The sequence below is a fragment of the Dendrobates tinctorius genome, unplaced genomic scaffold (genome assembly GCF_039654945.1).
Source record: "Dendrobates tinctorius isolate UK_male_01 unplaced genomic scaffold, ASM3965494v1 ptg000270l, whole genome shotgun sequence".
Lineage (NCBI taxonomy): Eukaryota > Metazoa > Chordata > Amphibia > Anura > Dendrobatidae > Dendrobates > Dendrobates tinctorius.
In genome coordinates this window covers 9,299,645-9,323,189 of record NW_027361937.1, presented here as the reverse complement: position 1 = coordinate 9,323,189, position 23,545 = coordinate 9,299,645, and the positions used below count along the sequence as shown (strand labels likewise).

Here is a 23,545-nt window from a genome sequence, read left to right as displayed (position 1 = left end):
TTTCCGCGGCAGAATCGCATCGCGGAAAAAAACGCAGGATGTTCATTCTTTTTTGCGGAATCGCAAAGAATTGCCGCGATTCCGCACCCATAAGAATGCATGAGAACCGCTTACTTCCCGAATGTGGATATGCCCACCATCCGCGAAGTTAAGCGCCTCATGTGCGGTTGGTACCCACGGTGTGGAGGAGAGGAGACTGTCCTCCAGGCCCTGGGTACCATACCCCTGTAAAAAAAAAAAAAAGAATAACAAAAATCGGGATATATTTACCTTCCGGTGTCGCCCGGGCCTCCGCGTTCCCAGTAATGCCTTGCGGCAAGGCCCTGTGATGACGTAGTCTCACGTTACTCTAGTGGTCTCGTGAGATCGCTATAGCAACGCGAGACCAACGTCATCACAGGTCTCGCAAGGCATCGCTGGGAACGGGAGCGTTGCTGAGACTGCACGGGACGTCGGAAGGTAAATATACCCCGATTTTTTTTAAAATTTTTTTATCATTCTATCTTTTACTATTGATGCCGCATAGGCAGCCTCAATAGTAAAAAGTTGGTCACACTCGTCAAACACTATGTTTGACGAGTGTGACCAACCTGTCAATCACTTTCCAAGCGATGCTTCAAATCGCTTGGAAAGTGCTTGAATATTGCACGTGAAAATCGCGGCAAAATCGCGAACATAATCGTGGTAAAGTCGCACGGAAAAAAACGCGCGATTTCTGGGAAGGAGTCCGGTTTAAAACGCAACGTGGGCACATAGCCTAATGTGTTTCTTTCACTTCTAGGTTCCACAACGGGACCAGGAGGAGGAGGTCAATAACGACCTCCTCATCACATCTGTCCAGGAGAGGGTTCCGTTGTGGGATACACGGGATCCGCAGCACTTAGACCATGTGGTGATACGTCGGCTGTGGAATGAGGTGGCCAAAGCGATGTGGGATGGCTGGGACAACGCCCCAGCTAGGGCTCAAAAGGACTTTCGTAAGTATTGCAACTACGTGCCAGTGAACCTGTAGGCTGGGATTACACAACCGTGTGTGATGCGATAAACTCCTGCGAGTTTCTTGCATCACACACTGTTGTGTTATCCCGGCCTAAAGTGCATTTTTTTAATTTTTTTTTTCTCCTTACACAGTGAAGAAAGTCAAAATGGGGAGGGTGCAGCTGTGCTGTGGAGAAAATGGCTAGAAGGTTGGAGGAGTGTTTAAACTAGGGACGGGGGGGAGGGTATTCCTTTTATAGGAGGGGAAGACAGTGCAGATAGAGACCTGGGCACAAATAATGACATTGGGGGTGGGGGTGGCATGGGGATGGGGTTAGAACAGTTAATAATTTAAGAAAGAATAGAGGTACAGAGAGATACATAAAGTGCATGTATACTAATGCCAGAAGCCTCGCCAACAAAATGGAGGAATTGGAGTTAATGTTGTTGGAACATAATTATGACATGGTGGGGATATCTGAGACATGGCTGGACGAGAGCCATGACTGGGCGGTTAGTTTACAGGGCTATAGTCTGTTCAGAAATGACCGAACAAATAAGCGAGAGGGAGGCGTGTGTTTATATGTAAAATCATCCTTAAAACCCATCCTTTGTGATAATATATATGAGTCTAATGAAAATGTAGAGTCCCTGTGGGTAGAGATAAGGGGAGGGGGAAAATAAATTACTGATAGGGGTTTGTTATAAGTCTCCAAAAATAATGGAAGCAACAGAGAATATCCTCATAAAGCAAATAGATGAAGCGGCGACTCAAGGAGAAGTCATTATTATGGGGGACTTCAACTACCCTGAAATACATTGGGGAACCGAAACCTGCAGTTCCAGCAAAGGTAATAGGTTTTTGACAACTATGAGAGACCATTACCTTTCACAACTGGTTCAGGACACAACAAGAGGGGGGGGGGCACTGCTAGACCTAATATTAACCAACAGGCTAGACCGCATATCAAAAGTAAGGGTTGAGGGTCACTTGGGTAATAGTGATCACAAATTAATAGGTTTTCATGTATCCTTTAATAAGATGTGTAGTAGAGGTGTTACAAGGACACTAAACTTCAAGAAAGCAAATCTCCAATGGATGAGAGATGATCTTGGTGCAATTAACTGGGACGATATCCTGACACATAAAAGTACACAAAGAAAATGGGAGACGTTTATTCGCATCCTGAATAGGACCTGTGCACATTATATACCGTATGGGAATATGGGTTGAACTAGATGGACTTAAAGTCTTCCTCCAACCTTAATAACTATGTTACTATGTTACTAGATGGCGTTCAATGAAGGACCGCTACAATAGGGACCTGAGGCAGGAGGGCCAGGTTCGAATCGGTGCTGGAGCAAGTACCAGGAAGTAGAAGTACCATCGTCACCTCAGCTTTCTGAGACCGGTCCTTGCCCGTAGAACGTAAGTATTTCTTTGTTCTATTCCACTGTGTTGTTACCTGATCTGAATTTTTATATTCCACAGGAGTTGGTGAATGTAAAATTGTAATTGTGGGATACTAATTTTTTCCTTTTCTTTTCACAGAACCTGGAGCAGCACTGTAGAACTTGGATGAAGGACCGCTCCTGAGGCCGGTCCAACGCCATCGGACCCATCCCAGCCATCCCACATCGAAGCGGTAAGTGGGCCTGCAGCACAGTCTGGAGAACCGGCAGCCGGTCCACCAGGTTTTCCTCTGCCGCAACTTTATTTGGCTCTTCCTGCCAGCGGCAGTGGGGCTCGGACAGGCCACTTCATGCCCGAGTTCGTTCATTTGAGCTCAGCTTTCCAGAATGGCTTCAAGGCGCTCGGTGACAGAATGGAAAGTGGGTTTTCCCAGATTACCTCACGTTTCCAGGATGTCAACTGACACTTTGACATCCTGGAAGCCGAGCTCTAGAGACCGGCAAAACACTTTTTTTAGTGCCATAGAGAAGGGCATGGCGGAAAACCTTATGCCAGAACTCCAGCTGTCTGTGATGTGTACAGGCTATGCGGCAGGCTCGGTATGTGCAGACAATTACAGTATCTGCAGTTCCAACCATACCACCGCTTACACAGTTTAGCATACCGAGTTCTGCTGCATATCCGTGTATGGCCCACAGCTGCTCAACACCAATCCACCACCACAGGTGCTGCGGACCGCCACCACAACGTGCCGCCGAGTCCTGCTCCTGTGATGTCCACAGCAGCTAACGGCTGCTCGAGCCTCCACCATGACGAGTACAAGCACCTCAAGGAGGTCCACACACTGGCGGATCCCCCCAAAAAAAAATGAAAAAAAGCTGGACTGTCCAGCTTTCTCCACCCTCACCTCCCAATGTTTTGTCTAATTTTTCTTTCCCATCCCAGGTTTACCCTGACAATGTGTCCACCTCCAGAATCCCTGACCTTCCCTCGTTTACTCGTCCCTTCCCCTGTCACCACCGCTTCGCCCACCCCAACCCAATCGTCACAGGCCCAATTCCACTTTGTCCATATTATTTCCCCTTTGTACCGTCCACCAACTTAACATTTATTTTTACCAAAAAAAAAATTATTTTGATTTTCCCCAACGATTGGTCTTTGTGTCGTTTCGTCGCCGGCAACACACACCGTGCGCCATCTACACACAATGTTTTTGACACCTCATATCTCCATGTCAGATACAATCTGATCATCCTTTCTGTGTCTTTCATGGAGCTATGAGGTGTAAAAAACACAAAGAGGAGAGAAAATACTCTTAAAAAATTGTTAAAAAAAAGTCAGGTGAGGTGTCCGCAATGCTCATGTGGCCAGGTGTCAGCACTATTGGCCTCAGCATGAGATACAGTATCCTCGTCCTCATCTTTCCTTCCTGTCGTGGCTCTGGTGCAGGCGCACTGCTCTACCCTGACCTCTCCCGGCACCTGCGCACTTCAGGACTCTAATCTGCCCTCAACAGTGCAGAGCAGTGCACCGGAGCCACTACAGGAAGGGGGGAAGAAGAGGATGACATCGTATGAAGATGGGAGGCGTCGGACTGGACCGCGACGCCCATCGGACCGGATCGCCCCCCCCCCAGGTGAGTATAATCTAACGTGTTTTTCTTATCTTTCAGGTTACATGGGGGGGCTGATCTACAGCATTACAGAATGCTGTAGATAAGCCCCTGATGTCAATGCCGGCAGCTGATAGTCAAAAAAAAGGGTGACAGATTCCCTTTAAATGTGCGGGAGTCATTACCACGGCCAAATGCTCCGATGTCCACGGGTACAAAGCTGCAATGGCCATGAGCACTGTAGAAAAATATTTCTTATAATTAAAGTACTCGGCTCCAGTGTTAGCAGGTTTTGTAATCCTGATACGTTTGCCATCCACTGCTTCAATACAGTTGGGGAAATCGCAAACTTCCTTGAATTTGGCAGCTTTTTCCTTCCATAATTCCGTGGTGGGTACGGGTAAAAATTCCTCACGAAGAACGTCCCACAACGCCCTGCAGGTGACTGCAACAATTCCGGAAAGTGATGTTAAGGTCTCTCTGGTACCCAGGAATGTTGCAAACAGGGAAAGAAAAAAAAAAATAAGTACATTGCAGGACAATAAGAAATATGAGAGGCGTTTAGTTTGAAATATTACGTACCATAGTGTCACCAGCAGACGTTCCTCAGCAGGAATCGCTCTCTGGAGCTGGGTGTCCTGCCTGCTGATGGCTCCTTCAACGCGATGAAGCAGATAGTAGAAGCTGTCTTGAGACAACCTCGTATAGTTGAAATATTTGTCCGGGTTGTCAATGAGCTCTGTGAATAAGGAGTGGTAGGCTCCACGGCTCTCTCGGACTTACACGATAGGGTGTCGCCAAAAGCGCCCATGCCGTCTTCTCCATCTTTCTTCCGTTCTTCATCACAAGCAACAGCGAAAGCAAGAAACAAGGCGAGATCCAAATCCAGATTGCGGTAAAACGGTCCATCTGAAGATCCATCTTGACGCAGGATACAGTACAGGAGCAAAATGGGGGGATTTCATCTCTGCAAGGGTATATATACAGAAATCTAAATAGCAAAGCTACTAAAGAAGACTCAAGGTCTCCAAAAATTCATTTTTAAACAGCAGACAAAAAGACAGCAACATTTTCCTGCCCACATCTAGGAACAAATGCACTACAGGGTGCAGCCAGCCCATAAAGCAAGATGTTAGCAACACAGGTGCAAAATACCAGATTAACAGCCACTCTCCACCTACCCATTCCTGGAGGGGGTGACTGCCCAGTATAAAATTGCACAATAAAGGCCCGCATAGGGTGCTTTTCACACAAGGGAACTGCATAGTGTCTGGTTCACAGCCTATTAGTCACGCCCCTACTATTCGATTAGGCGGGCTAGCCAGCACACCCTCAATGCATCCCAGTGTGAACACCCCTCATACGGGACCAGACATGTCTGGGCTCGGCTACACCCTGAAAAATACAGTGCAAAAAGTAGAAAATTAGTGAGGTATTAGCTGATATTTTGGCCAAAATACGTGAGCCCGTAACCTGTGCCATAGGTCCCCACGCTTACGGGTCCCTACACTAAACTGAATAGCAAAGCCACTAAAGAAGACTCAAGGTCTCCAAAAATGCAGTGCATTTGTTCCTAGATCTGGGCAGGTAAGTATTGCTGCCTTTTTGTCTGCTGTTTAACTATATATACAGAAATCCCATGAGACACGCCCACTTGCGTCCCATTGGTTATCATTGAATTTCTTCTGGATTTTCTTTTTTTCAAACAAACGCATGTATCCGCGTCTTCAATGTTTCATGCAGAAACATTGAGACCCTCGGTCCTCCGATCCTGGGGTTAACCATTAGTACCCCCATGCCCACAAGCTCACATAATACCAAGACGTGTCCTGCAATTCTCACAAGGATTCCTTGAATCCACATACATTTAATCAGTCTATAATTGATAAAGGCCGGATGTCGCCGAAACATTTTATTTTGGACTGCAATAAAAAATCAACAAAATTTCTTCATAAGTTGAGTGCCTTGTTTTCTATTATATGCTATATGGTGTGGGAGATCTGCATGGAGGAATGGGCCAACATACCACCAACAGTGTGTACCAGCCTTGTGAAGACTTACAGAAAACGTTTGACCTCTGTCATTGCCAACAAAGGATATATAGCAAAATATTGAGATGAACTTTTGTTATTGACCAACTACTTATTTTCCACCATAATTTACAAAATAAATCTTGCCAAATCAGACAATGTGATTTTCTGGATTTGTTTTCTCATTTTGTCTCCCATAGTTGTGGTCTACCTATGATGTCAATTACAGGCCTCTCTCATCTTTTTAAGTGGGAGAACTTGCACAATTGCTGGCTGACTAAATACTTTTCCCACTGTATACCAGTGCAGCTGTATTATATACATGACTGCAGCTGTGTTATATATACACACACCTGCAGCCGCGTTATATATACACGAGTGCAGCCGCGTTATATGTACACGAGTGCAGCCGCGTTATACGTACACGAGTGCAGCCGCGTTACACGTACACGAGTGCAGCCTCGTTATATATACACGAATGCAGCCGCGTTATACATACACGAGTGCAGCCGCGTTATACATACACGAGTGCAGCCGCGTTACACATACACGAGTGCAGCCGCGTTACACATACACGAGTGCAGCCGCGTTACACATACACGAGTGCAGCCGCGTTACACATACACGAGTGCAGCCGCGTTACACATACACGAGTGCAGCCGCGTTACACATACACGAGTGCAGCCGCGTTACACATACACGAGTGCAGCCGCGTTACACATACACGAGTGCAGCCGCGTTACACATACACGAGTGCAGCCGTGTTATATATACACGAGCGCAGCCACTATACATACACGAGTGCAGCCACGATTGGGTATGTGCACACGTAGTTTTTTGGGTGTGTGGATTTTGGAGATAAAACCGCAGGTAAATCCTATCTGCGGTTTTGCCCTGCGGTTTTACACCTCCTAATGGATGAGGTGTGAAACTGCAGCGTTTCTGCACCAAACAATTGACATGCTGCGGATTGTAAACCGCAGCAAATCCGTGCTGAAAAATCTGCAGCATGTGCACAACGTTTTTTTTCCATTGAAAATAAAGGTACTGTACAACGCAGCAGAATCTGCTGCGTTTCCGCGGAGCCAAAACCGCTGCGGAAAAGAAGCAGATTTCACTACGTGTGCACATAGCCTTATACATACACGAGTGCAGCCGCGTTATACATACACGAGTGCAGTCGCATTATATATACACGAATGCAGCCGCGTTGTCTGTACAAAGCAGCTGCACTCGTATATATGAGTGCAGCTGCTTTGTACTGACGAGTGCAGATGTGTCGCACAAAGCAAATGGTTTCCCCACATGTACCAAGACGTGTAGGAGCCGCCGCTGCCATCAGCTCCCAGTTACCTCAGAGAGAGGCGGGCGCCGTCTCCCAGACAACTGGTGACGACTGACGAGCAGCTCTGCTGTTAGCCACGCCTCTCTGCCATCGTCATGCTGCCCCTGGTTTGTCGGGTTGGAAACCCCGTGCTAGTGTAAGGAGACTGCTGGCGGCCGCCATTTCGGGGAGTCGCAGGTTTGCCATTACACGGTCGGCATCTTCCCGCCCCGCAGGTCCCGTTATAGCTGTGCGCTCCCGGCGGCGCCCTCCCTTTTTGTCCTCCTGTGTCCCCTCTTCGTCCTGTGTACACGCGTTGTTCGCCAGTAACGACGCCCTGTTCTCTTGTAGATTCGACGCCATTTCTTTCTCAGCACAAACAAGGCCGCGGCCTAGGATCGATCAGCCCTAAGAGCATCCGGGGCTCTCCTGAGGTAAGTCCGCACTTCCCTGTACCGTCTGTGTGAGGCGTCTCCTGTGTCGCCGGTACGTTATGTGGAGAGGACAGCCGCGGCCACTGGTGATAACGTGCGGAGGGGGGTCGCCGGCCTCGCTGGTGGGGCGGGAGGTGGAGGTCGCCGGCCTCACTGGTGGGGCAGGGCGGGAGGTGGAGGTCGCTGGGCGGGAGGTGGAGGTCGCCGGCCTCGCTGGTGAGGCAGGGCGGGAGGTGGAGGTCGCTGGGGAGGCAGGGCGGGAGGTGGAGGTCGCCGGCCTCGCTGGTGAGGCAGGGCGGGAGGTGGAGGTCGCTGGGGAGGCAGGGCGGGAGGTGGAGGTCGCCCGGCCTCACCGGGGAGGCTACCGGTGTATGGTGGAGCCTATAAAGAGGTGAATACTGGCTTTAGAGTTGGCTTTTCTGTTTGCTATGTAAAGGTTTCAAAGTAACTGGCATGGTGACTTTTCAGAACGGGATAGTACCCAGAGGGTTCTTACATTGGCTCTAACCCTATTCACGCCACGCTCACATGTGCCCTGTCTTGATCGGCTGCCTGCCATCTCCTCTTTCAGAGCACGCTCTCTGCCAAGCGTGCATGTATATGGGGCAGTGGAAAGAAACAGCCGTTTATGGCTGGCTTTACTGTAGCGCATACATAAGGCTGGCTCTTTCTGGTTTCCATATGTTAACTAAAGCGTCTCCGTGCAGCCTAAGGCTATGTGCACACGCTGCGGATTCTGCTGCGTTGTACAGTACCTTTATTTCCTATGGAAATAAAAAACCGCAGTGCACATGCTGCGGATTTTTCCGTGCGGATTTGCTGCGGGTTACAATCCGCAGCATGTCAATTCTTTGTGCGGATTCCGCTGCTGTTTCACACCTAAGGCTGTGTGCACACGCTGCGGATTCATCCGCGCGGATTTTGTAAAATCCGCAGGTGAAACCGCAGGTCAAAATACCTGCGGATTGCTCTGCGGTTTTGCCCTGCGGTTTTTCATCTCCTCAATGGAGGAGATGGCAAACCGCAGGAGAATCCGCAGAAAGAATTGACATGTCAATTCTTTCTGCGGATTGAAAACCGCAGATTATCCGCGCGGAAAATTCCGCACCGTCTGCATTGCGGTTTTTGATTCCCATAGGGAATCATGGTACTGTACACCGCAGTAGAAACTGCTGCGGGTCCACAGCGGCCAAAACCGCTGCGGAACCGCAGCAAAATCCGCAGCGTGTGCACACAGCCTTATCATTATGAGGTGTAAAACCGCAGGCTAATCCGCAGATAAACCGCAGGACTTTTGTCCTGCAGATTTTACAACAAAATCCGCACAACCTAAAAACTACGTGGGCACATAGCCTAACAGGGCGCTGTGTATTATACAAAGAACCTTCAGCGCAAGTCATTTTTAAACATGTATGCTAAAAGCTATTGCAAGGTCAAAGTACAGCGTAGTGTGTGCTCGCTTGGAAAATATTGCTCAAGTCAGAAGACTTGAAGAGGGTTCTGTAAGTGGATGGACTTATAACATATGTTTTAAAGTGCCTTTGCTGGAAGGAGTAGGTTTACATGTAAATAATACCTGGTGTCAGAATGCAGTGCAGCTGTGAGCACTTTACTTCAGGAGCTCAGCTAATCTGTAGGGTTATCTGTGGACTTAGTCTGCTTTTTCTAGTAATAAACGGCAAAATTGGTATAGCGGCCGTTGACTATTACTCAATTTTCAAGTACCTGTGAGGGTATGTTCACAAGTAGCGTCTTTAAAGTTGTTGTTTTTTTTTGTTCCATGAAACTATTGGCAGGAAAAATGCTGCATGTGTAACACGTGTTTTTTTTTTTTGTGTGTCTGTCTTTAAGGCTGGGTTCACATAGCGTTATGGCAGTCCGTTTAACTCATGCGTTAAACAGACTGCGCTAACGCTACTCTTGTTTCTTATCGCGTTATACGATCGCGTTAGTGCAGCTGCTCCATCTGCGCTAGCCGTGACGGACCCTCGAACGCAGCAGACTGCGTCTGAGGGTCCGTCACAGCATGACGGCACATTGCAAACACATGCCGATTATGACATGTGTTAGCGATGCGCTACGTTATGGCAGTCTATGGATGCGTTACATCGCGTTAATGCCGCTTTGTAACGCAATCCGTTAAACGGACTGCAATAACGCAATGTGAACCAAGTCATTCCCCCCAAATCTGGATGATGCAGTGTCCTCTTTAATTCCATCGGCGTCTGTTGGCTATAGCAGCCTGATCAGAAGCTAGCAACATTTATGTGGTAAAATAACATTTTTCTTTCCTGTCATGCTGCTTTTTCTTAATTCCTGAAAAACAACCAAAGGGTATGTGCACACGCTGCGGATTCACCTGCGGGTATTTTCCCGTGGAAACGCAGGTAAAGTGACCTGCGGTTTGGCCTGCGGTTTCACACCTCTACTATGTTAAAGGTGTGAAACCGCAGCAGAATCCGCAGAAACAATTGACATGCTGCGGAAAAAAAAACGCAGCTTTTCCGCAGGTAAAAAACCGCAGCGTGAGCACTGCGGTTTTGAAAACCCATAGGCTAACATGGTGAAGTACCATGTCTGCGGAACTGCTGCAGTTCTGCAGGGCCAAAACCGCAGCGTGTGCACATGGCCAAATGGTTAATAAACTACCTGACAGCAGTTTTTAATATGTTGAGGGGTGCTGTTTTTAAAATGGTTTCACTATTGGGATTTGGATTTTACGCCATATATGTCCGGCAAAACTGAATAGGTCCCTAAAAAAAAAAAAAAAAAAAAAAAAGAGTGAATTTCCTTAAAAAATATGAAATTTCTGCCACAATTTTTAAATTTTAAACCTTCCATCATCCTAACAAAATAAAAAAAATAATTTAAAAATGGTGCTGATGTAAAGCAGATATGAGGGAAATGTTATTTTATGGCTATTTTGTGTGGTATGACTGTCTGATTTAAAGGGAATCTGTCACCCTTTTTTTTGCCCTATCAGCTGCCGGCACTGACACCAGGGGCTTATCTACAGCATTCTGTAATGCTGTAGATAAGCCCCCGATGTAACCTAAAAGATAAAAAAAACCCGTTAGATTATACTCACTGGAGGGGGCGGTCCGGTCCGATGGGTGTCACCGTCCAGTCCGGCTCCTCCCATCTTCATACCATGCCGTCCTCTTCTTCCCTTCCTGTAGTAGCTTTGGCGCAGGTGCACTGCTCTGCCCTGTTGAGGGCAGAGCAGAATACTGCAATGCGCAGGCGCCAGACCTCTCCCGACGCCTGCGCACTGCAGGACTCTGCTCAGCCCTCAACAGGGCAGAGCAGTGCGCCTGCGCCGGAACTACTACAGGAAGGGAAGAGGACGACATCATATGAAGATGAGAGGCGCCGGACCGCGACACCCATCTGACCGGACCGCCCCCTCCAGTGAGTATAGTCTAATGTGTTTTTCTTATCTTTCAGGTTACATCGGGGGGGGGGGGGGGGGGGGGCGGCTTATCTACAGCATTACAGAATGCTGTACATAAGCCCCTGATGTCAATGCCGGCAGCTGATATGGCAAAAAAAGGTGACAGATTCCCTTTAAAGGGATAATCAAAGTTTTAAAATGGGACATTTTTAGAATTTTTTGACAAATTTCGGATATCTTTATAAATAAACGCAGAAAATATTGTCATAAATTTGCCATAAACAAAGTACAATCTCAAAATTAATGACATATGTTAAAGCGTTCTAGAGTTATTACCACATAAAGTGAAACTGGTCAGATTTGGCACAGTCACGAAAGGGTTAATGCCCCAATTTCAATGGGTAGAAAATGAAGCAAATGTGCTGAAAATTTTAACATACTTTAAAGGGAATCTGTCATCAATTTTTTTTTTTTTTTGCTTATCAGCTGCGGCCCAGATGAAAGAGAAGAAAAATGTGTTATATTCACCAGGGGGTGGTCTGGTCCGATTGGTGTCGCGGTCCGGCGCCTCCCATCTTGCAGCGATGATGTCCTTTTCATTCCTGGCTGTCGCGGCACAGGCGCATTGTTCTTCCCTGTTGAGGGCAGAGCTGAGTCCTGCAGTGCGCAGGACCTCTTCTGGCGCCTGCGCACTGCATTAATCTGCTCTGCCCTCAACAGGGCAGAGCAATGCGCCTGGCCCGGAGCCGCGACGGCCAGGAATGAAGAGGACGTCATTGCTGCAAGATGGGAGGCACCGGACCACGACTTTCTCTGGACCGCCCCTGGGCGAGTATAATCTAAAGGGGGTTTTACACATAGCGATATCGCTAGCGATATCACTATAACGTCACCGATTTTGTGACGTTATAGCGATATCGCTATGTGTGATACTTACCTCCGACCGGCTCCCCCGCTGTCCCTCGCTGATCGCGCGAGAACGTCCGGCTCCATTTCTCGTCGTCTGCTTCCTGCTGTGACGACGAGCGACGCGTGGGCGGGAGGACGTCAGGATCGCTGTGTGTGAAAGGTGAGTATCGTGCGCTGCGTCGCTGCTGCATCACTGTGAGGTCTGCCTGTGTGCAGCTCACTAGCGATCATTTAGCGATGCACCAGCGATCCTGACCGGGTCGGATCGCTGGTGCATCGCTAAATGTAAAGGGGCCTTAACTCTTCTCTTTCAGGTAACATGGGGGGGCTTATCTACAGCATTACAGAATTCTGTTAGATAAGCCCCTGATGCCGGTGGCTGCAGCTGATAGGCAAAAAAATTGATGACAGATTCCCTTAAAAAGAAAATTAAAAACACAGTACCTCAGGCAAGAAAAAAATACAAATTAGCATGAGATTTTAGAAATCTAACATTGTGCTGCTACTGTAAAACACTAGTTTCACACACACACACACACACACATGCAGCAAAAACATTCTTACCATATGCTACTTGTGAGCAAGGTCCTTGGTTTCTAAGGTTGAATCTTACAACTAAAAACATGATTAATGCGCCAAATTTCTGCCCACAATGCATTTAGTGTTACCCAATTTCAGGATCTGGAAAATCTGTGTGGCAAAGTGTTGACTAAAGATTTGAGTTCTCGGCATATTTATTACTGTTGTAGATTCCAAAGAGAAAAGATATAGGTTTGTTTCAATAGGTTAATCCTAATGTGGACCTACGGGGTAAATCCATGTCAGAAATAGGAGTTTTTGACTTCTGCTGAGAATTTTTTGCGGAATCCGTTGTGGATTTGTGTATATCGAAGCTCCCGTACATTGCTTAATATAGGCTGGAGCGCAACTAATACTTAAATACAAATATTTCATTGCAGTATTAAACTTTATGTAGATGGAAGGGGTTTTCCTTAATTACTGTATCGCTGGGACAGGTTATCAATTTCAGATGTTTTCAGCTATTTCAGAAACCGGATATTAACTTCATGACATCCGGACATGTACGGTGCAAGTCTAAAGCGGTGGTGGGTGATTGCTGTATGTTACAGCCAGTGCCTGTCACTAACCATTGCGAGTGGAGCCGTGCTTCACTCCCGATTAGTCTGACAGCGGCATTTAACATGTGCCAGCTTGTGTCATTCTCTGTCCATCGGCGTGCCTGTGATTTGATTATGGTTCGCTGATAAGTTGTCATGACAGCCGGGGCTCAATGATGACAAACGTGCCTGTCCTTTACGTAGCTCCTTGGAAACCTTCCCTTTAGCCAGGCTTCAAAGGCGACCGTGGTTTCCGCTATATGCAGCGATGCTGTAGAGTCTGTAAGCCAATCCTCCGACCCTACCGCACTAGCTCACTGTGGAGCATGTCCATAAAGTGCAGTACAGATTCATCTCAACTAAAAACTTAGATCAATGAAAGAACAGACATCTAAAGGACAATTCATAACTCTCCAAAATCATGAGAGAATTTACAGCAAATACTGCATAGAACTATGTGGTGTCGCTGTATATAGCACAAGCTATCGGATGATCTCATCTTCAAGTCCTCCAAGGAGGCCAAGAGTGAAACAAAGTTTTAAGCATATAAGCCAAGAAAAAAAACTTCAAATCGCCCCTTTGGGAAGAAAGATATTCAGTATATATTAAAAATACACATGATATTGCTGCGTTCATAAGTCTGATCTATCAATATCTGAAAACAATTAACTCGATCGGCAAACACCGTAAGCAGGGAAAAAAATCAAGAACACGAAAATTCCTCTTTTTTTGTTTGCCACAATTCCACAAAATGCTGGAACAATCGATTAAAAAGTCAAGTCTATCCCAAAATGGCATTCATAAAAACGTTTTTTTCACCTTATTCAAAGGAGAAAGAGATGCGGCACTCACCTGATTAGCAATGCAGGGTTACTTTATTCGACCATTACAGGTCACACAATAAAGGACGAACATGAGGCATGCGGGGAAAAGACGGACGACAGCCGTTTCGCGTACACAGACGCTTCAACAAGTCCAGGCGTTTTTAAGTAAGAGCCACCTTGTGCACTACTAATGCTGCATTCTGTCAAGTTGACTTTTATTTAGGGTACCTTCCACCGCAGAAATAATCGTTATTAAAATTGGTCAGACATACCTGATATTTGACAGGGGTGCAGGTCTTTCCCCATCTGACAGACGCCTCACATCCATCACTCATGTCTTCCTACATTGTTTGCTCTGCCTCCACATCGTTCTTTTCAAATCCTGGAGCCTGCGCTGTACTATGTATTCTTGGGCTACTGCGCATGCCCAAGATTCCCATCCCCGCAGTGTGAATAAATCATAAGCGACTGCGGGGCGGAATCTCTGGCCGCGCGTCCACGCAGGCGCGATAGGAAGGCCAGGAAGTCATGAGAGAGGACGGGCAGCGGTAACTGCGCATGCCCAAGAATACATAGTAGAGCGCAGGCACCAGGATTTGAAAAGAACGACGTGGAGGCGGAGCAAACAATGTAGGAAGACATGAGTCATGGATGTGAGGCGTCTGTCAGATGGGAAAAGACCTGCCCCCCTATCAAATATCAGGTATGTCTGACCAATTTTAAAAACTATTATTTCTGCGGTGGAAGGTACCCTAAATAAAAGAGCCACCTTGACAGAATGCAGCATTAGTGCTGCACAAGGTGGCTCTTTTACTTGAAAACGCCTGGAGGGGGTGACAGGTTTCCTTTAATGAAAGAGTAGACTGCAACAGACAGCAATTAAGTAAATATGACAAAAACAGACAAATCGTGCTGTTTCCACAGTTGGGTCTAAACTTCTGCGTTCTAGGATTCTTTTATGCAGAGCAGGATCCCACATCCCTCCGGGGCCCACTCCATTTCGAAAGCAAAAGGTATTGTTATTGCAATATTTTGCTCTTTGAACTAAATCAGTGTTGTCATATTTACTAAGCAGTTACTGATGAATAACCTCATTAGAGCAGTTACCGATATCGATCTGTATAGTCATGGCCAAAAGTTTTGAGAATGACACAAATATTAATTTTTACAGTCTACTGCTTCATTTTTTCTAATGGCAATTTGCATATACTCCAGAATGTTATAAAGAGTGATCAGCTTAACAGCAATTACTTGCAAAGTCAATATTTGCCTAGAAAATTAACTTTATCCCCCAAAACACATTTCAACATCATTGCAGCCCCGCCTTAAAAGGACCAGCTAACATCGTTTCAGTGATTGCTCCATTAACACAGGTGTGGGTGTTGATGAGGACAGGGCCGGAGATCAATCTGTCATGATTAAGTAAGAATGACACCACTGGACACTTTAAAAGGAGGCTGGTGCTTGGCATCATTGTTTCTCTTCTGTTAACCATGGTTATCTCTAAAGAAACACGTGCAGTCATCATTGCACTGCACAAAAATGGCCTAACAGGGAAGATTATCGCAGCTAGAAAGATTGCACCTCAGTCAACAATCTATCGCATCATCAATAACTTCATGGAGAGAGGTTCCCTTTTTGCCAAAAAGGCTCCAGGGCACCCAAGAAAGACCAGCAAGCGCCAGGACCGTCTCTTAAAAGTGTTTCAGCTGCGGATCGGGCTACCAGCAGTGCAGAGCTTGCTCAGGAATGGCAGCAGGCAGGTGTGAGTGCATCTGCATGCACTGTGAGGCTGAGACTCTTGGAGCAAGGCCTGGTCTCAAGGAGGGCAGCAAAGAAGCCACTTCTCTCCAGAAAAAAACATCATGGACAGACTGATATTCTGCAAGAGGTACAGGGAGTGGACTGCTAAGGACTAGGGTAAAGTTATTTTCTCTGATGAATCCCCTTTTCGATTGTTTGGGACATCTGGAAAACGGCTTATTCGGAGAAGACCAGGTGAGCGCTACCACCAGTCTTGTCTCATGCCAACTGTCAAGCATCCTGAAACCATTCATGTGTGGGGTTGCTTCTCAGCCAAGGGAATGGGCTCTCTCTGTCTTGCCTAAAAACACAGCCATGAATAAAGAATGGTACCAGAATGTCCTCCAAGAGCAACTTCTCCCAACCGTCCAAGAGCAGTTTGGCGATCAACAATGCCTTTTTCAAAATGATGGAGCACCTTGCCATAAAGCAAAGGTGATAACTAAATGGCTCAGGGAACAAAACAGATTTTGGGACCATGGCCTGGAAACTCCCCAGATCTTAATCCCATTGAGAACTTGTGGTCAATCATCAGGAGACGGGTGGACAAACAAAAACCTTCAAATTCAGACAAAATAAAAGCATTGATTTTGCAAGAATGGACTGCTATCAGTCAGGATTTGATCCGGAAGTTGATTGAGAGCATGCCAGGGAGAATTACTGAGGTCCTGAAGAAGAAGGGTCAACACTGCAAATATTGACTTGCTGCATTAACTCATTCTAAGGCTAAGTGCACACGTACCGGAACTGTCGCGGAAATTACCGCGAGAATTCCGGAATTCCAGTCCGCGGGAAAATCGCATTTTAAATTCCCGCGATTTTCCCGCGGAAAAACTAGCATTTTGCAAGCGTATTTAGCTTGCAAAATGCTAGCGTTTTCCAAGCGATCTGGAGCATCGCTTGGAGAACTGATTGACAGGTTGGTCACACTCGTCAAACAGTGTTTGACGAGTGTGACCAACTTTTTACTACTGAGGCCGCCTATGCAGCATCAGTAGTAAAAGATAGAATGTAAAAAAAAAAATAGTGTTATTCTAACCCTCCGACGTCCCGCGCATCCGTTCCCAGTAATCCTTTGCGAAAATGCCCGCGATGACGTCAGTTCTCGCGGGATCGCGACGTCTCGCGAATGACCGCGAGACTTCGCGATCCCACGAGAAGGGACGTCATCGCGAGCATTTTCGCAAAGGACTACTGGGAACGGGAGCGTGGAGAGAAGCGGGAATGCTGCGCGGGACGCCGGAGGGTGAGAATAACAATATTTTTTATTTTTAAATTCTATTTTTTACAGGGATATGGTACCCAAAGCCCGGAGGACAGTCTCCTCTCCTCCGGACCATGGGTACCATCCGCAATTGTTCTGCTTACTTTCCGCATGGTGTGCACAGCCACATGCGGGAAATAAGCGGAACAATGCATTTCTATGGGTGCGGGATCGCCGCGATTCCGCAAATTAATGAGCATGCTGCGGTTTTTACCGCAAAGCGATTCCGCCGCGGTAAAAACCGCAGCATTAGCACAGCATTGCGGAATCCCATAGGAATGCATGGGATGCTTATTTTCCGCGGCAAAATCGCGCGGTTAAAACCGCCGCGGAAACGCGAAAAAAACGCCACGTGTGAACTCAGCCTGTCAATATAACCTTTTGTTACTCATAATATGATTGCAATTATATTTCTGTATGTGATAAAAACATCTGACAAACACACATAAAAACCAGAGGGCAGCAGATCATGTGAAAATATAATTGTGTCATTCTCAAAACTTTTGGCCATGACTGTACAGATCTGAAATTGCTTAGTGAAAGAGGAGGCAGTGCTGGTTTAGTTCAGAGCGTGAGATCTTGTTATATACAATGTCTTGCGCTTTCGCAATGTGTGCGCTTTAAGTCTGCACATAGCAAGTTTTATTAAAACCAGCTAAACTTGCAATTAAAATCTGTTTTGTCAAGTATTTAAGCATTTAAAGTGTTTGTCCAGGTTTGAAACCGAAGTCTTAAGACATTGTACAGGTTATCACGTGCAGTCACAATGTTTTGAGTGGGGCTGCTCTCGTCTAGTTGGAATGTGGGCAGAATTATATATTGCCTACTTGCAGTCACATTACCACTCTCACACCAATACCTGAGAATCCTTGCTGCGAGCTACAGTTGTGGCCAAAAGTATTGACACCCCTGCAATTCTGTCAGATAATACTCAGTTTCTTCCTGAAAATGATTGCAAACACATTCTTAGGTATTATCTTCATTTAATTTGTCTTAAATTAAAAAACACAAGAAGAATTGTCCTAAAGCCAAATTGGATATAATTCCACACCAAACATAAAAAAGAGGGTGGACAAAAGTATTGGCACTGTTCGAAAAATCATGTGATGCTTCTCTAATTTGTGTAATTGACAGCACCTGTAACCTACCTGTGGCACCTAACAGGTGTTGGCCATAACTAAATCACACTTGTAGCCAGTTGACATGGATTAAAGTTTACTCAACCTCTGTCCTGTGTCCTTGTGTGTACCACATTTAGCATGGAGAAATGAAAGAAGACCAAAGAACTGTCTGAGGACGTGAGAAACCAAATTGTGAGGAAGCATGAGCAGTCTCAAGGCTACAAGTCCATCTCCAAAGACCTGAATGTTACTGTGGCTAACCTCCCTAGATGTGGACGGAAAAGAAAAATTGACAAGAGATTTCAACGCAAGATTGTGCGGCTGTTGGATAAAGAACCTCGACTAACAGCCAAACAAGTTCAAGCTGCCCTGCAGTCCGAGGGTACAACGGTGTCAACCCGTACTATCCGTCGGCATCTGAATGAAAAGGGACTGTATGGTAGGAGACCCAGGAAGACCCCCCCGAGACATAAAAAAGCCAGGCTGGAGTTTGCCAAAACTTTCCTGAAAAAGCCTAAAACGTTTTGGAAGAATGTTCTCTGGTCAGATGAGACAAAAGTAGAGCTTTTTGGGCAAAGGCATCAACATAGAGTTTACAGGAGAAAAAAAGAGGCATTCAAAGAAAAGAACACGGTCCCTACAGTCAAACATGGCGGAGGTTCCCTGATGTTTTGGGGTTGCTTTGCTGCCTCTGGCACTGGACTGCTTGACCGTGTGCATGGTGTTATGAAGTCTGAAGACTACCAACAAATTTTGCAACATAATGTAGGGCCCAGTGTGAGAAAGCTGGGTCTCCCTCAGGTCATGGGTCTTCCAGCAGGGCAATGACCCAAAACACACTTCAAAAAGCACTAGAAAATGGTTTGAGAGAAAGCGCTGGAGACTTCTAAGGTGGCCAGCAATGAGTCCAGACCTGAATCCCGTAGAACACCTGTGGAGAGATCTAAAAATGGCAGTTTGGAGAAGGCATCCTTCAAATATCAGGGACCTGGAGCAGTTTGCCAAAGAAGAGTCTAAAATTCCAGCAGAGCATTGTAAGTAACCCATTGATGGTTACCGGAAGCGGTTGGTCGCAGTTATTTTGGCTAAAGGTTGTGCAACCAAGAATTAGGCTGAGGGTGCCAATACTTTTGTCTGGCCCATTTTTGGAGTTTTGTGTGAAATGATCAATGTTTTGCTTCATTCTCGTGTTTTTTCATTTAAGACAAATTAAATGAAGATAATACCAAAGAATTTGTGTTTGCAATCATTTTCAGGAGGAAACTGAGTATTATCTGACAGAATTGCAGGGGTGTCAATACTTTTGGCCACAACTGTATGTGCATTCTCAGCACGTGACTGCAGACTTTCATGGTAAACCTGCACAACTGCTTTAGTTTGGCAGCATGAAAATACAGTAAGTTCGCAATTGACTTGCCTTTATCTGTAGTCATTGTTCTGCATTGAGTGCTTTTCTTTCATAGTGTGAAGTTGATATTCATGGAGCTTGGCTACTAGCACCTGTCCAGACCTTGGCCAAGTGTGGGCAGTAGTTACATTCTAGGAGATGGGTTAACTTAACATTCCAGTCGCCTCTCCAGCCAATTTATTCCTATACAGCCATTAGCTGCTCACTATTGATGAGTGAGCATGCTCGAGTCCTAATCGAGTATTTTTGTCATGATTTTTGACATGCTCAAAAAAATGTTCTAGCCGCCGCTGTCTGTCTCTCAGCGGTCAAGCATTTTTATTTTTTTTTGAGCATGCCGAAATTACTTGATTCGGACATGAGCGTGCTCTATCATCACTACTGCTCATTTCCAGATAAGCTGCTGTTATAAATCTAGCAAAATAACCAGTCTGGAGCAGGTCTCCTAATCATGGGGTCTCAATTTCCTGAACCCTGTACTTCAAATGCTTGGTTATCTATATATGTAAATACAGTGATGATAGTTGTGTACAGTTCAGAACAAAGCTCTAGAAGCTGAATGTTACAGCAGAACTTGTGCAGGGATGCTACTTGGTACAGGGATGCTATTCAAAAGAACATTTGCTGAAGGCAAAGAGACTGCATAGCACTGAGCCTCAAGAGGCAACTTGAGAATACCCCATTATAAAGGAAATCTGTACCAAATGATATGTGCATGTTGCTTTTTCAAATACAAGTCCCGCAATATCTTTATATGGCCCATCCGTTCCTCCTTTATTAAAAAATCAATGGAATGATTAAAGTGAGGCTGTAGACTTAAATATTCTTTCAGTCCAGCACTATTCCCCTGCCAATGCCAATTCCTCCAGTATGACTGGCTTTTTTGCTTGACGTCACACACCATCAGTCAGAGTAAGTGGAGACGCTCGGTAAGAAATTAGTTGAAGTGACAGCCTTCAGCTTTACCAAGCTCTTTCGCCTCAGTAATGGAGGAACAGACTAGACATCTAAAGCAGGGTTCCCCAACTCCAGTCCTCAGGGCCCACCAACAGATCATGTTTTCAGGATTTCCTTTGTATTGTACAGGTGATGCAATAATAAGGAAATCCTGAAAACATGATCTGTTGGTGGGCCCTGAGGACTGGAGTTGGGGAACCCTGATGTAAAGGTATTGCTGGGCTTGTTTTTGAAAAAACTACATGCTCATATAAATAGTTTGGGAGGGAAGGTGGGCGACATCCTGCTGACAATTCTCTTTAAGTTACCACACATTCTGCAATCTCTGGAGATGTATATGTAAACTTGCATATCTCCTGGTACAGTACAATACCCTTGTACTTTTCTGGTGTAACACATGAGTGATCATTAAAATTGGTTATTTGTAATATCTTTAAGAAAAGAAAAATCTAAACCCCAACACTTGTCCAGCGGAAGTATCATGTAATGATTGAATTGCAGAACTTTTGGTAGATAAACTTGGTTTTCACCTGTGGAGTAAATGGGCCTGTATGTATTTTGTCTTAAAGGCAATCTGTCAGTTGGGTCAACCTTTTTAAGCCATGTAAATGAGTTTTTGAGAACTAATGGACCAGAGACAGCGCTCACTGAGAATCTGCCGAGAGAGATTTTTACCAGTGTGATACATGTAATAGACAGTCTGCTCTTCTGATCTATATGTCTCACACTGACTGCCACAAATACCAGCAATCCATGTTCAATCTTCCTTGGCTTAAAACATATCTAAATTTTGGAATTCTAAAACACCTGACTTTACATAATCTGTGATTTCTGCTTCTGTGCAATTTCAAAGACTTTCGACTTTTCTTTTCAGATTGACCAAAATGGCTGATGACTTTGATATAGAAGCTATGCTCGAAGCGCCCTACCGGAAGGTGAGAAAGATCTGTCACATGGTTTTATTTTTCAAGCTTAGTTAATTTTTGAAACGCGTGCAACAAATGTTAAACTAACACCACTGGAGCTCTCGTGACTTATCCCTTGGAGATGTTACATAACGTGAAAAATAAATATTTACTGTTGATGTGATGATTTTGTGCAGTAGTTTGACTTCAGCGTGATAAATAAATGCCCATCTATCTCTTTTTGTAGACTTGCCTAACGATATATCACCTCTACTCCCATGAATTCACCTTTGATTCCAGTGTGAACTGTCAATCATAAGGTAGTAATTGAGTGACGTATCGCTGTACCGTGGTCCCCTAGGTAAAAAGACTTGCCTATGAACTGCCGAGCTTCGGTTTGGCTTTGCAACAAGGTGAATAGAGTGGTTTTGGGAAAGATATGGGGTTCCAAGAAAAGAATATCCTCTTTCACCAGCCAAGATGAGGGCAGTTCAAGCAGATTTTACTCTGCACATTTTACTATATTTTGTAAATCTATATATATTTATTTTTTTTTTTTTTGTTAAAAGTGGGGGAAAAAACAGGTTGGAAGTTTCCAGCCTTACAGTAAATAAACCTGACCAGATTCTTGGATTTCCCACTAAAGCATTTTTTCCCCCTTTATCCCTTTTTTGTGAAATGACTAGGCTGTTATGCTGATCTGTACTTGAGGTTCAGCAAAGTTTTGTAACACAGATTTCATGTATTGTGCATTTTGTTTGTGTTGCATTAATGCAAGTTTCAATTTTGGAAATGTAAAATCTCCCTATCCTCACAATGTCTGGGGAATTAACCAGTAATGTGCATGCAAAAGCATATAAAAGCTCAGTATGACTGAGACCTCATTTGAAATATCCAAGTTTGAACTTGGATTGTGGCTCATTTACGACATAATTTCTCTACGCTTGTTTATGTATTGACAGTTATCCCCTCATAATGAAGATACTGGTCATAGTGTAAAGGCTTCCTCAGCCTTAATTAAGCATGGATATTTCCATGTTGCTAGGCATGGAAGTAGGAAAATGTTAGGTTTGACAGGTACATATTTGATGAATTTTTTTTCTTGGGAGTCAACGTTACTAAAGCAGTGTGAATCCCTGTTTGCTTCAGGGCGAGATGTGTGACAGAGGTGGCATCAAGCTCTTACAGTCCCAACCCACGAACGAAAATGGGCGAAGATCACAGGAATGGCATCGATCACAGGAATTGGATAGTGGTTGCTGCTAGCGTGGCCACTTTGGGCTTAGGCAAACGATAGCCTTGGTACTGACCAGAAGGACCACAGCACCTAAGCAATGTTTAAATCAATACAATTTTCCACATGTAGGCAAAACTACAGCATTTGCATTTTACAGTCACAGGATGCTCTACGACATGAACTGTTTTAAGTACAGACTACTAAACCAAATTGCACTAGTTAATTTTAGCATTTATAGACTTATTGACATTGTAGTGGAACTCTTAAACAAGTTCCCATGTATATATTTTTTTTTTTTTTTTAGCCTTACACACATTTTTTAGTAATTTAGTCATTAAATTTTTGTTTATTCTCTCATTCCAATCCCCTTTACCCTTTGCCCACTTGAATTATTTCCTCTTCGCCCTCATGATGTTCTTCTATCAACCCTGCTTAGGACGAGAACAAACTGAACAGTGCAAATGGACATGAAGAGCGTAGTAAGAAGTAGGTGTCACTGTATATTCTAATATTCTCTGTATCTTGCTATTATTGTTCATGTGTTTCCATTAAGTTGTTTGCCTCTTATTGACAGTATATACATTACACAACTTCTTATTAGAAATTGTAAATTATGTAAAAGTCAGTGATTGACCAGACTTCCATTATCTGCTCTGAAATCTTGTGATTCTCCTGCATATGATTATAGTGAATCTTATCGTTCACCTAAAGGTGCATGTTAGTTAAAGTTGGCCAGACCGGTCGATAATGTTTACGGAGGTCTCCTGACTCTTCTGCAACACATGTCAGGAAGAGGAATGAACTGCTAGTCCT

At 45.1% G+C, this 23,545-nt stretch overlaps 1 protein-coding gene across 8 annotated transcripts in view; it reads left to right on the top strand.

Annotated features, from left to right (window-relative positions):
* Positions 1 to 7,405: 7,405 nt before the first annotated feature.
* Positions 7,406 to 23,545, top strand: part of RBM39 (RNA binding motif protein 39) — a 43,488-nt gene continuing 27,348 nt past the window's right edge. Inside the window, exons 1-4 of one of the 8 annotated variants that reach the window (XM_073559397.1) lie at positions 7,406 to 7,556; positions 7,710 to 7,792; positions 21,465 to 21,525; positions 23,169 to 23,218. In XM_073559397.1, coding sequence (XP_073415498.1) covers positions 21,475 to 21,525; positions 23,169 to 23,218 — 101 coding nt within the window. In that variant the 5' untranslated portion in view covers positions 7,406 to 7,556; positions 7,710 to 7,792; positions 21,465 to 21,474. Of the gene's footprint in view, positions 7,793 to 21,464; positions 21,526 to 21,742; positions 23,219 to 23,545 lie in introns of all 8 variants that reach the window. The other 7 variants (XM_073559396.1, XM_073559402.1, XM_073559400.1 and 4 more) reach the window with 7 other exon arrangements.